The 15823-nt window shown below is 70.6% G+C and overlaps 3 protein-coding genes across 3 annotated transcripts; all 3 read right to left on the bottom strand.

The window, feature by feature from the left end:
- Positions 1–1675: 1675 nt before the first annotated feature.
- On the bottom strand, positions 1676–7309 carry DTX3 (deltex E3 ubiquitin ligase 3). The gene is made up of 5 exons (XM_053967349.1): positions 7262–7309; positions 6330–6391; positions 3792–4444; positions 2587–2804; positions 1676–2249 (listed from the first exon to the last, which is right to left on the bottom strand). The coding sequence occupies exons 2-5, from the start codon at positions 6340–6342 to the stop codon at positions 2174–2176; spliced, it is 960 nt and encodes a 319-aa protein (XP_053823324.1). The 5' UTR covers positions 6343–6391; positions 7262–7309; the 3' UTR covers positions 1676–2173.
- A 248-nt stretch (positions 7310–7557) lies between these two features.
- LOC128801470 (phosphatidylinositol 5-phosphate 4-kinase type-2 gamma-like) lies at positions 7558–11498 on the bottom strand. The gene is given in 12 exon segments (XM_053967352.1): positions 7558–8193; positions 8949–9052; positions 9134–9380; positions 9702–9757; positions 9760–9814; positions 10035–10073; positions 10178–10324; positions 10401–10541; positions 10630–10726; positions 10823–10839; positions 10841–10921; positions 11319–11498. Coding segments are annotated over 12 exon segments (1227 nt in total). The 5' UTR covers positions 11481–11498; the 3' UTR covers positions 7558–8112.
- A 1952-nt stretch (positions 11499–13450) lies between these two features.
- On the bottom strand, positions 13451–15777 carry LOC128801440 (kinesin heavy chain-like). Its single transcript, XM_053967317.1, has 7 exons — positions 15725–15777; positions 15578–15679; positions 14799–14906; positions 14435–14505; positions 14299–14326; positions 14132–14221; positions 13451–13869 (listed from the first exon to the last, which is right to left on the bottom strand). Exons 1-6 carry the CDS (start codon positions 15775–15777, stop codon positions 14143–14145), a joined length of 441 nt encoding a protein of 146 aa, XP_053823292.1. The 3' UTR covers positions 13451–13869; positions 14132–14142.
- Between the last annotated feature and the right edge of the window lie 46 nt (positions 15778–15823).

Raw genomic sequence — 15823 nt, 5'->3', positions numbered from 1 at the left:
ACACCATCCACACTATTCCCTATCCCACACCTTACCCTAATCCTTTATTTTACACCATCCACACCATTCCCAATCTCACACCTTGTACTCACCCTTTTTCTGCACCATCCCTGTCCCGCCCGGGTCCCCCCACGTTCCTCTGTACCTGCATTTATCCACACAGCAGCAGTTTCACCTCCACGGGCCCTGGCTGTCCCAGGTGTGTGCTGGGGTCGGTCAGTCCTGCCTGGCCGTGTGTCCATCCTGGATCTCTCCCCAGGGCTGTGCCCAGAGCTCCCAGCTGGGGCAGCCCATGCTCACGGTGCCCGGGAGTCACAGCAGTGTCACCCACAGCCAGCGTGGCACAGTTCAACGTTCCGGACTCTTCTCAGCCCAGAATCGAAGCCCCTCAGGGACATCTGTGTCCCCCTGTCCTCTGCGTCTCCCACCAAGTGCCAGGCCCGTGAGCAGAAGCAATCCCAGGGATGGGTTTGCCTTTGCTTGAGGCAGGACTGATCCGAGCTCTTCCCTGACACATTCCTGGCTTGCACCGCCGGGATTTGGCTCCCTTCTACAGCCCCTGGGGGCTGGCACCGGGCAGGGCAGGTTCCACTGGCGCGGCCTCAGGTGTTCACTGGCCAGGTGACCTTCACTGACTGCGGACCCCAGCAGCTGAAGGTCGCCGGGTTTGCCTTCAGGGTGGTTTTTGGGATCACAGTGGCTGAAGGTCGCCGGGTTTGCCTTCAGGGTGGTTTTTAGCAGCCCATTGCACCGTTCTGGTTTCCCAGGGCTGGTGCCTGACAGGGACTGTGACACCCCCACCCCATCCCGAGCTCTCTGGCCCAGGTGTCCACGAGCCCATTCGTGAAATGAGTGCCACTGTCCCACTCAGTTCTGTCAGCACTGCCCGGTCACCACGGGATTTGTTTTTGCAGGCCCCGGGCGGTGTCCAGGCAGGGGTGAGAGCCGCAGCTCCATCTCCAGCCGCCCTCGGGTGCCTCCGGCCGCTGCCAGCACGGGTTTGGGGCGCTGTGATGCCACCGAGCTGCCACTCCCCACCCTGAGATATCCCCACCCTGAGATCCCCACCCTGCGATCCCTGTCCCCAGGGCACTGGGGCTTCACCTCGGCCCTGCCCCATGGCAGCTCACGTTTCCCAGGCCTGGATTGTGCTGGGGCGCAGCGTCCAAGGCTCATTCCATCCTCCCTCACGGCAGACTGGGGAGAGGGACACGGGGCTGGAATGGGGAGATGGGGAACTGTTGGGTTTTAGGGTCCCTCCTAACCCAGACCACTCCATGGTTCCGTGTTGTCCCAACCCAGAATCCCCCTGACCCAGTGCCCACACCCCAAAATCCCAATGTTTTCACCCTGATTTCCCAGACCAGTGTCCCAGCCTGGTCTCTCATCCCACTGTGCCCAGCTCAGGTCCCGGCCCAGTGTCCCCATCCCACATGGGGGACCCCACCCCAAAGTCCCACGCACACAGCCCCAGGTCCCTGCCCATGTCCCCACCCCAATGTTTCCATCCCGTCCCAGGCCGATGTCCCCACGTCCAGCCATTGTCCTGATGGATGTCCATCTCCATGTCCCATCCCAAAATCCCACGTCTCCTGTCCCCAGCCCTGTCCCCCCCCCGTGACTCTCAGAGCTCATGGTGCCCCCCACTCCCCCCACTGCCCCAGGCCCCCCTCAATCCATTGCATATTTTTATTGGATCAAAGTTACAGACCTGGGGGGGAAATAAAAAATAAATAACCCCCCCCCGAGGGTGGGACCCCCCCGGGGCTTGGGGGGGCAGGGATCCCCCTGCCTGTCCTGGGGGTCAGGGGTATGTACAGGGGTCCGTCTGTCCGTGCTGCGGGGGCTGGCTGGCACCAGCCCCCCTGGGGGGGCCTGGCCCCCTCCTTGTGCCCCCCACTGCCAGCCAGGGGGGCCGGGGGGCGCCCCTGCTCAGGGGTGTACGGGGGGGATCCCCCCGCATGGGGGGTCCCATTGAATGGGGGATCCCTCTGCCCAGGGGGGTGCTCCTCCTGCCCCGGGGGGGTCCCCTTGTGTGGGGGGATCCCCCTGCCTGGGGGTCCCGCTGCCCAGGGAGGGGCCGGGGGGGTCCTTGCTGCCCGGGGTGATCCTGGGGGGGGGTCCCGGTGCATGGGGGGATCCCCCTGGCCGGGAGGGGTCCCTGTCCCCCCGCTCAGTCCTCGGTGATGCCCTTGGCCCGCAGCTCCTCCTGCACCCGGGCGAGGTACGTGGGGTCGGGGTACCCAAACCTGGGGGCAGAGGGGGGAGTGAGTCAGGCTGTGCCCCCCCTGCCAGGTGCTCTCCCCTCAGCCATCCTCCCTCCCCGCCCCCCCCACATCCCCGGTGCCCCCCCAGTGCCCCCCGGTCCCCCTTCCCCCCACAGCTGGTGCTGGATGTGGTGGATGTTGCTCCCCAAGCCCTCAGGTGCCCTCCCAGGTGCCCCCCCCCATATCCACGGGTGCCCATCGGCCCCCCCAGGTGCCCCCACATCCCCCCTGACACAGCTGGCTGCAGTCAGTGTTGTGGTGGATATTGTCCCCCAACCCCCCAGGTGCCCCCCCGGTGCCCCCCAGGTGCCCCCCGCACAGCTGGGGCCCGCCGGTGCAGTTGGTCTTGTGGTGGATGTCGTTCCAGGTGATGACGTTGGCACGGCCGGTGGTCAGCGAGGTGCCCACGGTGAAGGTGAGGCGCTGGGCGAAGGCCTTGCGGAACAGCCCCAGCACCTTGTTCCCCTCGGGGCAGTCGGGCAGGTACGCCACGCGCGTGGTGCCCGGGTACCGCACGCCCGGGTTCGGGTGCTCCACCTGCCCGGGCCGGGGGACAGGTGAGGGGGGCAGGGACAGGGCACAGGTGAGGGGGCAGGGACAGGGCACAGGTGTCAGTGCCCAAGTGGTGCCCAGGTACCGCACCCCTGCACGGGGTGGGGGACAGGGACAGGGGCACAGGTGTGGGGACACCCCAGGTTTGGGTGCTCCACCTGCACGGGGTGGGGGACAGGGGGAAAAGGGGACAGAGGGACAGGAGGACAGCAGACAAGGGGACAGAGGACAAGGGGACAGAGGACAAGGGGACAGGGGGACAGGGGGATAGGGGAAAGGGCTGGGGATACTTCACCTGCCCAGGGGGCCAGGGGCAAGGGATGGGGGGACAGGAGGGATGGGAGGGATGGGGATCAGGGCTGGGGGCACAGACTGGGGGCACCCAGCAGAGTTTGGGGTACCCAGGGGTGTTGGGAGCAGCCAGGGGTGTTAGGGACACAGGGGCATTTGGGGACACCAGGGGTGTCAGCAACACCCAAAAGGGTTTGGGAACACCCAGGGACACCTGCCCGGATGTGTGGGTACACCCAGCAGGGTTTGGGGGCACCCAGGGGCATGGGGGGCACAGAGCTGGGCCAGGGCTATTTGGGGACACCCAGGCACACCCATCAGGACTCGAGGGTGCCGGGGACACGGTGCCGTGCCAGGCCACCCAACAGGATTTGGGGACACCCAGGGGTGCCAGGGCCACAGACTGTGGATGGGTGCACTCATCAGGACGTGGGGCACCCAGGGGTGCTGGGGACACAGAGGTGGACTAGGAGCATTTGGGGCAACCAAGGACACTCGGGTTGGGGTTTTGGAGCACCCAGGCATGCTGGGGACACTCAGCAGGATTTGGGGACAAGCAGGGGCATCGGGGGCACAGAGCTGAACCTGGGGCATCAAGGGGCCCCATCGGGCCAGGCCCACCCCAGGGGATTTGGGAACACCCAGCAGCACGGGAGACCCCTCCCCCGTGCCCGCACTCACCCCCTGCACGCCGGGCGGGAAGACGTACTGGATGATGATGGTGCCGAAGGCCTCGTAGCCCGGCAGGGGCAGCGCGGCGTCGCGGGTGACCAGCATGCGCCCGTCGGGGGGCTGGTTGCCCACCAGCTGCCCGTAGAAGCGGCCGCAGACGGGGCAGGCGGAGCGCACCTGCAGCGCCCGCGCGATGCACTCCCCGCAGAACGAGTGCCGGCAGCGCTCCAGCGTGCGCGGCCCGCGCATCTCGCCCAGGCAGATCGGGCACTGCCGCTCCGGCTCCTCGTCCCGCGCCGGGCCGGCGCCGGGGGAGCCGGCGGCGCCCGCGGGGGGCTCCGGGCGGGCCCCCAGCACCTCGCCGTGCCGCTGGCTGCGCTTCTTCAGCTCCTTCTCCGTCTCCTTGAGCAGCGCCTTGAGCGCCTTGCGGGCCGGGCAGAGCCCCGCGCCGCCGGGGGGGCCCGGGGGGGTCGCGCAGAGCTGCAGCACGTACAGCTCGGGGGTCTCGCCGTCCACCAGGATCCGCACCCGCGCCTCCTGCGCCAGCAGCGCCAGGCGCGCCGCGCGCTCCCGCGTCACGAACTCCCACACGCGCTTCGGCACCGTCACCCGGCTCTTGGCCGGGCCCCCGCACCCCGACATCCTCGAGAGCACGAAGGACACTGCGGGGACAGCCCCCCGCGTCAGGGCACGGCCCCGAGCGCCCGGCAGGGAGCACGGGCACCCCAGAGCACCGGGGGCACCCCAGAGCACCGGGGGCACCCCAAAGCACCCGGGGGCACCCCAAAGCACCCATGGGCACCCCAAAGCACCGGGGGCACCCCAAAGCACCCGGGGGCGCCCCAGAGCACCCCTGGACACCCCAAAGCACCCATGGGCACCCCAAAGCACCGGGGGCACCCCAAAGCACCCATGGGCGCCCCAAAGCACCCGGGGGCGCCCCAGAGCACCGGGGGCACCCCAAAGTACCCGGGGGCACCCCAAAGCACCCGCGGGCACCCCAAAGCACCCATGGGCACCCCAAAGCACCCGGGGGCGCCCCAAAGCACCCCTGGACACCCCAAAGCACCCATGGGCACCCCAAAGCACCGGGGGCACCCCAAAGCACCCATGGGCGCCCCAAAGCACCCGGGGGCGCCCCAGAGCACCGGGGGCACCCCAAAGCACCCGCGGGCACCCCAAAGCACCCATGGGCACCCCAAAGCACCCGGGGGCGCCCCAAAACACCCGGGGGCACCCCAGAACACCCCTGGACACCCCAGAACACCCATGGGCACCCCAAAACGCCCGGGGCTGGGCACGGACATCCCAAAACATCCATGGGCACCCCAAAACATCATGAGGTTGCACACAGACCACAAAACACCCGGGGCTGGGCACAGACACCCCCAAACACTCACGGACACCCCAAAACACCAGGGCTGGGCACATCCCCAGGGACCAGCCCCTGCTGGCACCGTCACCCAACTCCTGGGGGGCCCCCACACCCCGACATCCTCGACAGCACAAACGACGCCGCGGGGACACCCCAAAACTGCCAGGCTGGGCACCTCAAACCCCAGGGACTGGGCACAGACCCCCCCAACACCCAGGGACACCCCAAAGCAGCAGGGGATGGAGATGGACCCCCCAAAACCTTCTGAGCCTGGACCCCACCGTCACCCTCACCCGGTTCTTGGTGGCCCCCCTGCACCCCGACATCCCTGGCAGCATGAACGACACTGGGGGACCCCAAAACTGCCAGGGACTGGGCACGGGACCCCCAAAACCCCCAGGGACTGGACCCCCCACTGGCACCACCACCTGGTGGCCCCCACACACCCCAACATCCTTGACAGGACAAACACGGGGGGGACACCCCAAAACCATCAAGGGCTGGCCGTGGGACACTGTGAACCCCAAAATCTGGGCATGGGACCTTCAAAGCCTGAGACTGGGCATGGACCCCCAAAACCCCTCTGAGACTGGGCATGGACCCCCAAAATCCTCTGAGTCAGGATATGGACCCCAAAAAGCTCCCAGAGACTGAGCATGGACCCCCAAAACTTCTGAGCCTGGGCATGGACCCCAAAATCCTCTGAGCCTGGCCATGGACAGTTCAAGACCGCAGAGCCTGGGGACTGCGGGTCACCCCAAAACCCTGACCATGATCCCCCCAAACCCCTCCGAGTCTGGGCACTTCGGGACCCCCCCAGACTGCCCAGAGCCCGGACATGGCACCGGGGGGGGGGTCCTGAGGGGGCCCCTGCCCCCCCCGGGGGACGCTCACCCTCCCAAGGTGCCACCCCAAGGGTTAAAGCTGTCCCCGACCCCCGAACCTGGGGCACCCCGGGGGGGTCACCACGCCGCGACCCCCGGGGGTGGGGGCGGGGGTGTCCCCAGAACCCGGGGGGTGCCTGGGGGGGTCCCACGGATGAAGGGGGAGGTGTTCCAAGGTGGGGAGGGGGTGTCCCACAGCCCAAAGGGATCCCCCGAGGCAGGGCCCGGGCAGAGGGGGGGTCGGAGGCTCGGGGGGGGTCCCCAGAGCGGGGTGTCCCCCAGACTCACCTGGAGAGCCCATGGGGGACACGGGCGGAGGCGCGGCGATCAGCACAGCCACGAGCCCAGGGCTGGGGGACACGGGGGGACAAGGGGGGGTTACAGACGGCCCCCACCACCCCCAGACCCACTTTGGGGGCTGCCGACCCTCCCGGACCCCCCCCCCCCGAACGGGTGGCCCTACAATAACAGCACCGTCACCCCCGCCGTGTCCCCAGGGGACCCCACGACACCCCCAGCCCCCCGCCAGCTCTTGGGGGGGGGGGGCAGCAGCTCCTGGGGGTCCCCGGCCCCCCCAGACCCACCCAGCGCCCCCCGGGGGATGTTTTCCCAGCCACCGCTCCGTGGGGACGGGCCCCGCGGATCGGGGGGGGCTGAACGCGCCGCTGCCCCCCCGGTGTCCCCCGGTGTCCCCCGGTGTCCCCCATCCCCCCGAGGGCTCCGCGGGGGGGGCAGGGTGGGGGATGGGGCCGGAATGGGTGGGGGGACAGGCCCGGGGGTCCCGAGGAGGCCCGGGGAGGGCAGGACAGGCCCGGGGGTCCCGAGGAGGCCCGGGGAGGGCAGGACAGGCCCGGGGGTCCCGATGAGGCCCGGGCGGACGGACGGGCCCGGCGGTGCCAGCGCGGCCCGGGGGCTCGGGGGGTCCCGCTGAGCCTCGGGGCGGGGACACGACAGGCCCGGGGAGGGGTCCCGATGAGACCCGAGGTGGGGCCGGTGAGTCCCGATAGGGCCGGGGGTCCCGCCGAGGCCCGAGCGGAACGGACAGGCCCGGGGAGAGGCGCGGGGAGGGGCCCGGGCGGGGAGGAGGGGGGGGGCGGTCGCCGCGGTGCGGGCGGCAGCGGGCCCGGGCGCGGGGACGCGGGCGGAGCGGGCTGCGGGGGGCCGGGGGGCGCGGCGGGGAGGCCGGGGGGCGGCGGGGGCGGCGGGGGTCCCGCACCCACCGGGCCCGGGCGGGCGCAGCATCGCGGGCGCGTCCGGCGGGGCGGCGGGGGGGGGGGGGGGGCGCCCTCAGCGCGCCCGCTCACGTGACCGCGCGGGGCGGGGCCGCCATGGCAACGGGGGAGGGGGCGGGGCCATGGCAACGGCGCGCGGGGACGGCGTCGCCGTGGCAACGCGCATGGGGGCGGGGCCTGGGCAGGGGGCGGGCCGGGAGTTCGGGGGTCCCTGGGAATGGGGGAGCCGGGGGTCGGGGGGCGCAGGGGGCTCCGAGGGGCCCAGGGAACGGGGCAGACTCAGGGCCGGTTCAATAATTTATTTCTCGGTACAGAGCGGGGCAAGGAGCCCCACAAACGGGGTGGGGGGGACGCGACACACGACACTCCCACAAACGGGGACGGGGGTGTCAGCCCGGCGGGCCTCGACCCCCAACCCCCCCCGGGGGTCCCACCGGGCCGGGGTCCTCCCCCCTGCCCCCCGGGAGCTGCAGTAAAGGGGGGGAGCTGTGGAGCCCCCCCGGGTCCCACACGGAGGGGGGCAGGGAGCATCCCCCAGCCTCCCTGGGAAGAGGGGTGGGGGCTGCCCCCCCCCCGGGAGGTCATGGCTGGGGGGGGCCTTTCACCCCCCCACTGTGGGGCAAGTAGTGTTTGACCCCCTCCCCGCTTTGGGAGGGGGCAGAAAGGTCCCAGAGCCCCTTGTGTGTGGGGGGGGGGGGGCACCCCAGCCCCCCCCCAGTGCTGGGGCCAGAGCCCCCCAGGACCCCCTTACATAAAGTTAAGGCACTTGAGTAGTGAAACCCCACTGGGGGGTCGTGGGCGTGGGGGGTTTGGTCCCGCGGGAGGGGCCGGGCCCCCCCTCAGGCGAAGATGTTGGTGATGAAGTCCAGGAAGCGCTTGGCGTACTGCTCGGGGTGCACCGTGGAGATCTCGGCTCCGGCCTGGGGGGCACCGGCTCAGAGCCCACGGACACCCCGGGAACAGAGCCCTGCCCCAGGACCCCGGGAACGACCCCCCAGCCCCCCCTGACACCCCCCACAGCACCCCAGGAACAGACCCGGGAACGACCCCCAGCCCCCCCCTGACACCCCCCACAGCACCCCAGGAACAGAGCCCTGCCCCAGACACCCCCACAGGACCCAACCCCCACCCCGGGCACCCCCTCCAGCTTCACCTGACACCCCCCAGCCCCAACCTCCCACGCCCCCCCACCCCTCCTGCCCCCCCGACCCTGCCGGGGGCTCAACCCCCCTCAAAGCCTCCTCTGAAGGCCTGATCCGTGTCCCCCCAACCCTTCCCTCTCCCGCCTCCACCACTCCAATAAACCCCCTCCCCAAAAAGCCAAGGGGGAGCCAGCCCTGCCACCCCCAGCTGGGAAATGCCAGCCCCCAATTAAGGGTGCCCTCCCCACCAGTTTGGGGTGCCTGATCCCCAGTTCAGAATTGCTACTCCCCCAATTCAGAATTGCCCCCCCCCCCAGTTCAGAATTCCCCTCCCAGTTTGGGGTGCCCTCTCCCCAGTCCAGAACTCCCCCCCACTTCAGAATCCCCCCCAGTTCAGAATCCCCCAGTTTGGGGTGCCCTCCCCCAGTTCAGAATCCTCCAGTCCAGAACTCCCCCCCAGTCCAGAATCCCCCAGTTTGGGGTGCCCTCTCCCCAGTTCAGAATTCCCTCCCCAGTTTGGGGTGCCCCCTCACCCCGTGTTTGACGGTCTTGGCCGCGTGCGCCGCCTTCTTGCGGGCGTCGTACTGGGTGAGGACGTCGATGAGCCCCATGAAATAAACCTCGCGCCGGGGGGCTCCTGGGGGGCACAGCCAGGGGGGCTCAGCGCTCCCTGCACCCCCAAGCCCCCCCCGGGACCCCCCGGGACCCCCCGGCTCACCCTCGGCCCCGCGCAGGGCGTACACGTCCACGCAGGGGTCGAACTCCCCGGGCCCCAGGGGCCGGTAGGAGTTGAGGAGCCCCCCCAGCCCCTCCGGGGAGGTGCCATAGGGGCCCCCCAGCCCCCCCTCATCGCCCCCCCCGGGCTCCTCTTCCTCCAGCTCCTCCTCCTCCTCCTGCTCGCCCCGTTCCACCTCGTGGATGCCCAGGAGCAGGCTGTAGTCCATCAGCTTCTGCTGCACCAGGAACTGAGGGGACACGGCAGGAATTGGGGGAGGCCACGGCAAAACCCTCGGGGGCTTCACCCCAAAACCCCCGGAGCCTGGACGCTGAGAAAGGGACCCCCACAGCCGTCAGATACTGGACATGATCCCCAAAAAACCCCCGGAATCTCAGGGCTGGGGGGACAACCACGGGGTCATTAGGGGTGGGGGACACTCACGGCTGCAGGGAGAGCCCCCCCACACCCTCACAGCCTGGGCACAAACAAAAGGTCACTTGGGGTGGGGAGACAGCCCCCCTCAATCCCCTCAGGTCCCCTGGGGGTGCAGCCCCCCCACAGTTCCCACCTCCACATCCCTCTTGAGCTTGTCCATGAACTCGCGCTGCTGCTCCTCCTCCACAACACCTTCTCGTTCTTGTTGAGGAAATCCACGTCCTTCAGGGTGGGCAGCTCCTTGCCCTGGGAGGGACAGCGGGGGGGACACCCCTGAGCTGGAGGGGACACCCCAGAGCTGCGGGACCCCCCCCAGGCTGTGTCCCTGGGGTCACGGGCCAGCCCCTCCCGAGGGAAACCAGCCCTTGTGGGGGGAAGGGGGCTGTCATCACTGGGGGGAGGGAAAACAAGGCCTGGAGACCCCCCCCCAAAAATCTGGGGGGCTCACAGCATCCTCCTGCAGTACCTTCTCCTTGTCACTGGCCTCTCTGTCCACCAGGGAGCCCTGCAGAGGAGGGAACAGAGGCGAGAGGAGGGGTTTTTTTTTTTTGGGGGGGGGGAGGCTGCGCCATCACAGGGATCCGAGGGGCTCGGGGGACCCCCCGATACCTTGAGGTCGTACTTCCTGTGCACGGGCAGGCGGTGGCTGAAGAGGTTCCTCATGACCAGCAGGTAGGTGTCCTCGCTGTCCACGCTCACGCGGTACATGCCCAGGAACCGCGGCAGCAGCGTCTGCCCGTGGCACTGCACCACGTACTGCGGGGGGGGCACACCGGTGACACAGCCGCCCCCCCGGGGCCGCCCCCGCGCCCCGCGGGCAGCCCCCCCGTACCTGGTGGTAGTGGGACAGCAGCCCGTGCACGTCGGCCACATCCTCGCTCGACAGCTCCTTCAGCACCAGCGTCCGGTCGGCCGAGAGCAGCAGGCGGCGGCCGCTGCCCGCCCAGCGCGGGGGGCTCCGCGCCAGGGACGCCTGCGGGGCGGGCACGGGCTGGCCGGGAGCCCGGGGAGAGCCCCGGGGTCCCGTCCCCCCCACCCCAAAGCCCCCCCACCCAGCCCACCTGGTAGTCCTGGTCGTCGAGGCGAAGCGCTCGCAGCAGGTTGCGGAACACCTGGGGACAGTACTCCTTGAACTTGAAGTGGCTGGGCAGGTTCTCCCTGAGTTCGGGGTTCACGTGAGTTTTTGGGTGTCCCCCCCCCCCCCCGCCCCGGGACGCGGGCGCTGCCCCCGCGCCCCCCCCCCGCGCCGCTCACCTGTTGAACAGGTGGTTTGTTGACCTTGATTTTGGAGCTGGCCTTGAAGTCGTCGGGCAGCAGCATCACGGGCAGCGGCACCTGGCTCAGCTCGTTGATCTGGGGAGGGCGCGTTGGGACCCCCAGGAACCGGCCCCAGGCACCCCCCGGGGCCGGTGAGACCCCCCCCCACCCCCCCCCCGAGCCCCGGGGACCCCCCGGGTGGGGATGGGGGGCAGCGGGGATCCCGGGGGGATGGAGCCGAGGGATGGGGGGCAGCGGGGATCCCGGGCACGGGAGACGTGAGGGGCTCCGGCGGAAACCACGGCCGCAGGGAAGGGACACGGCGGGGACGCACGGGGGGGTCCCGGAGGGAGGGGCACGGATATCCCGGGTGGGGGACTGGGACCCGGCACTGCGGACCGGGCAAACCGAGGGAGGGCCGCGGGCTCCCGAGAGGGGACACGGGGGGTACCGGGGCCGGGGGTCCCGCGGGGGGCCCGGTGCCGCTCCTGACCTGGTGCGTGACCCCCCAGGCCAGCACGGCCAGCAGCGGGTCCGCGGCCCGGGGCAGCTTCACGCGCTGCGGCACGAAGCGCTTCTGCTTCTTCTTCGTGCGGGCGGCGCCGGGGCCGGGCCCGGGGCCAGGGCCGGGACAGGGACCCGCCGCCGCCGCCATGGCCGCCGCTTCCGCCGCCGCTTCCGCTTCCGCCGCCGCTTCCGCCGCCGCTTCCGCCCGGCCCCGGCGCGGCGCCGGAAGGCGGAAGTGACGCCACGGCCGCGGGCAGCGGGAGCGGCGCCGAGCCCGGCCCGGCCGTGGCGCTGCTCTCAGGCCCCGCAGGGCCGGGCCCGGCCCTGGGCCCCGCATTTCGGGGCGCTTGGAGGGGCTGGAGGTGTCCAGAGAAGGGAGCGAGGCTCAGGACAGGGCTGGGAAAGGGCTGAGGGAGCGGAGGGGGCTCGGGGCCGCCCCACGGCTCTCTGGGCACCGCCCCTGACGGGGGGCGGCACTGAGGAGGGGCTGGTGCCCCCCGGCCCCTCCCGAGGGGACCCGGATTGGGTCAGAAAGCGTCTGAATGTGGGGAAGGGGCTGCCGGGGGTGGGGCCGGTGGGGATGTGGGGTGTGCCCGGGGGGTTCAAGAGGTGTGACACCTGCAGGACAGGTGTGATCACCATAGGGACAGGTGTGACACCTGCGGGGACAGGTGTGATCACTGCAGGGACAGGTGTGATCACCATAGGGACAGGTGTGACACCTGCGGGGACAGGTGTGATCACTGCAGGGACAGGTGTGATCACCATAGGGACAGGTGTGACACCTGCAGGGACAGATGTGTCATCCATAGGGACAGGTGTGATCACTGCAGGGACAGGTGTGATCACCATAGGGACAGGTGTGATCACTGCAGGGACAGGTGTGATCACCATAGGGACAGGTGTGATCACTGCAGGGACAGGTGTGACACTGCAGGGACAGGTGTGATCACCATAGGGACAGGTGTGATCACCATAGGGACAGGTGTGACACCTGCAGGGACAGGTGTGACACCTGCGGGGACAGGTGTGATCACTGCAGGGACAGGTGTGACACCTGCGGGGACAGGTGTGATCACCATAGGGACAGGTGTGATCACTGCAGGGACAGGTGTGACACCTGCGGGGACAGGTGTGATCACCATAGAGACAGGTGCGATCCCTGCATGGGGTGTGCGAAACCAGTAGGGGGCGCCCCTTCCCCACTGGACAGGTGTGACCGCTATAGGGACAGGTGTGGCCCCACTGGGACAGGTGTGACCCCACTGGACAGGTGTGACCCCACTGGACAGGTGTGACCGCTATAGGGACAGGTGTGACCCCACTGGGACAGGTGTGGCCCCACTGGACAGGTGTGACCCCACTGGACAGGTGTGACCCCACTGGGACAGGTGTGACCCCACTGGACAGGTGTGACCGCTATAGGGACAGGTGTGACTGCTATAGGGACAGTGTGACCCCACTGGACAGGTGTGACTGCTATAGGGACAGGTGTGACCGCTATAGGGACAGGTGTGACCCCACTGGACAGGTGTGACTGCTATAGGGACAGGTGTGACCGCTATAGGGACAGGTGTGACCCCACTGACAGGTGTGGCCCCACTGGACAGGTGTGACCGCTATAGGGACAGGTGTGGCCCCACTGGACAGGTGTGACCGCTATAGGGACAGGTGTGACCCCACTGGACAGGTGTGACCCCACTGGACAGGTGTGGCCCCACTGGACAGGTGTGACCGCTATAGGGACAGGTGTGACTGCTATAGGGACAGGTGTGGCCCCACTGGGACAGGTGTGACCCCACTGGACAGGTGTGGCACCTGCAGAGCGCCCTGTGCAGGTCGGGTCCCACTCCCCCCTCCCCACACCCCGTGTCCTTCCTGCTCCCCTGAATGCCCGGTGTGACCCCAGCTCTGGAACGAGCGCTCCCCAAATCCCCCGTGTGCCCCTGATCCCCCAAATGTGTGACCTTGGTCCCCCAAATCCCCCCGTGTGACCCCGCTCCCCCCTGTGCCCCTGCTGTGACCCAGGCCCCCCCAGGCCCCCCGGACCCCCCAGCCCCCCCCAGGCCCCCCGGCCCCCCCAGGCTCCTCTCAGCATCTCCAACCTTTATTGAGCCTCCGGCCGCGCTGGGCGGGACATGCAGCGCTGGGGGGGGGGCGGGGGGCACGGGGACCCCCCCCGCCAGAACGGCCCGGACGGTCCCGTGGGGGGAGGGGGAGGGGGGGGGGCACAGCCGAGGTGCCAAGCGAGGGGAGGGACCCGGGGGGGTGCAGGATTTGGGGGGGGGGGTGGCTGCCCCCCACTTGTGGGGCCGGGCCGGGGGGGGGGCGACATTCTCCAGGTCCGCGTTAAGGCAGCTCGGGCGACCCCCGGCACCGCCCCCACAGCGGCCCGACCCCCGGGACTGGGGGGTGCCGGGGGGGTCCTGGGGGAGGTGGGGCAGCCCCCGACCCCCCCCCCGCCCGGGGCGAGCGTGGCACGAGCACAGGACACGGGTGACACCTGGGCATGCGAGCGGAGCCGGGTCTGGCAGCGCCTGGATGTGGGGGGGGGGACACGCGGGCTGGGGGGGGGGCGCAGCCACCCCGTGCGTCCCCCAAGGACTGGGGGGGGGGGTCCCCAGAGCCTGCAGGGCTCCGAGGGGTGGGGGGGGGGTCTGGGAGTATGGGGGGGCACGCAAGGAATGGGGGGGGGATTCGCAAGTAGGGGTTGGGGTCGCTCGAAGGACGATGGGGGGGGGTCCCCGGGGGTCGCGGAGAAAGGGGGGTGTGAGGAATGAGGCGGGGGGGGTGCCGGACCTGGGGGGGCATTAACTGGCTGCCGTCTCCTGGCGCAGCGGGAAGAGCTTGGCCGCCTCCTCGGCCTCGCAGGCGCAGGACAGGTCACTCCTGGGGGGGGGGCACGGGCTGTCAGCCGGACCCCCCCCCCCAAACCGAGACCCCCCCCCCAGCTCCGCCCCCCTCACCTGTTGTCATTGATGTCTGTCACGTTCCCTGCGAGCAAGAGCAGCAGCTCGGTGGGGGCGCCTGGGGACACCCCCCCCCCCGGCACCCCCCCCAACACTGGGGACACCCCCACGTCCCCAGGGCGCCCCCCCTCACCGTTATCCACGTTGAGCTGCTGGTAGGAGTCCGGGGGGCTGCTGGAGAGCGTGGGGGGGCCGCTGGCAAAGCTGGGGGGGGGAGCGTGGGGAGGGGGCACACAGGGGGACAGAGGCCTTGAGACCCCTGGGGGTACCCCGTGCCCTGACCCCCCCCTTCCCAAGGAATCCCTCCGTGCCCCTGCACCCCCAGACCGCACCACCCCCTCCCCCCAGGACCCCCCCCACCCACCCCTGCACCCCTCTCCTCCCCCCCCCGGGACCCTCCCACGCCCCCCCAGTTCCTCCTTCCCCTCCCCCCCACCCCCCGTGCCCCTGCACCCCCTGTGCCCCCCCCCCCATTCCCCCGGCCCCTCCCCACTCACAGGCCGTGGGGGCCGGGCAGGGGGCCCCCCCCGGGGTACCCCTGGAACAGGCTGTTGGTGTAGCTGAGCCCGTGGGCGATGGCACCTGCCCCGGCCGCACCGGCTTGGCTGGGGGGGCACGGGGGGTGAGGGGCGCTGGCTGGCACCCGGCACCCCCAGGGAGCCCCCCCAGAGTCTGAGGCACCCCCTGGGCCGGACCCTCTGCCCTCGTGCAGGGGGTGTCACCCCCGCGCCCCCCGCAGCCCAGAGCGTGCCGGGCTGGGTGCCCACCCTGCACCCCCCCCCGTGCTCCTCCTGCCCGCCCGGCACCCCCTGTGCCCACCCCTCACCCCCCGTGCCCACCCTGCACCCCCCACGTCCCCTGCACCCTCTGTGCCCACCCTGCACCCCCCACAGCCCCTGTGCCCACCCCGTACCCCAGGACCCAGTTCTGCTCCACCCTGTGCGCCCCATGTGCCCGCCCTGCACCCTGGGCACCCCCTTGCACCCCCCCATGTGCCCGCACTCCCCACACCCCCTCCACCCTCTGTGCCCACCCTGCACCCCCCCCACATCCCCTGTACCCCTGTACCTGTGCCCACTGTGCACCTCCCACACCCCCTGTGCCCACCCCGCACCCCCTGCACCCCCTATGACCACCCTCCATCTCCCACATCCCCTTCACCCCCCATGCCCACCCTGCACCCCCCGTCCCCCTGTACCCCTGAACCTGTGCCCACCCCTCACCCCCCGTGCCCGCCCCGCAGCCCGCGTCCCGGTGCCCGCCGTGCCGCCCGTACCGATGTGTGCCCCGGGCCCCCGGCGCGCCCCCCGGGCCCGCACGGCCTCGCGGATCCGCTCCACCTCCTGCTGGTAGCGCCGCTTGTCCAGCGCGCCCCCTCCTTGGCCGCCCTCAGCGCCCCCTCCAGGGCCTGCACGCGCCCAGCCGTAGCGCGCAGCCGCTTCTCCAGCTTCGGAAGCTCACAGCGCAGGTCTGCATTGTCACGGACCAGCTGCGCGACCGGTGCGTCAGTACCGGCACCGGC

This window comes from Vidua chalybeata, chromosome 30, assembly GCF_026979565.1.
Source record: "Vidua chalybeata isolate OUT-0048 chromosome 30, bVidCha1 merged haplotype, whole genome shotgun sequence".
Classification (NCBI taxonomy): Eukaryota; Metazoa; Chordata; class Aves; order Passeriformes; family Viduidae; genus Vidua; species Vidua chalybeata.
Note: the sequence above shows the minus strand (reverse complement) of the source record. Positions and strands in the feature narration are given on the sequence as shown.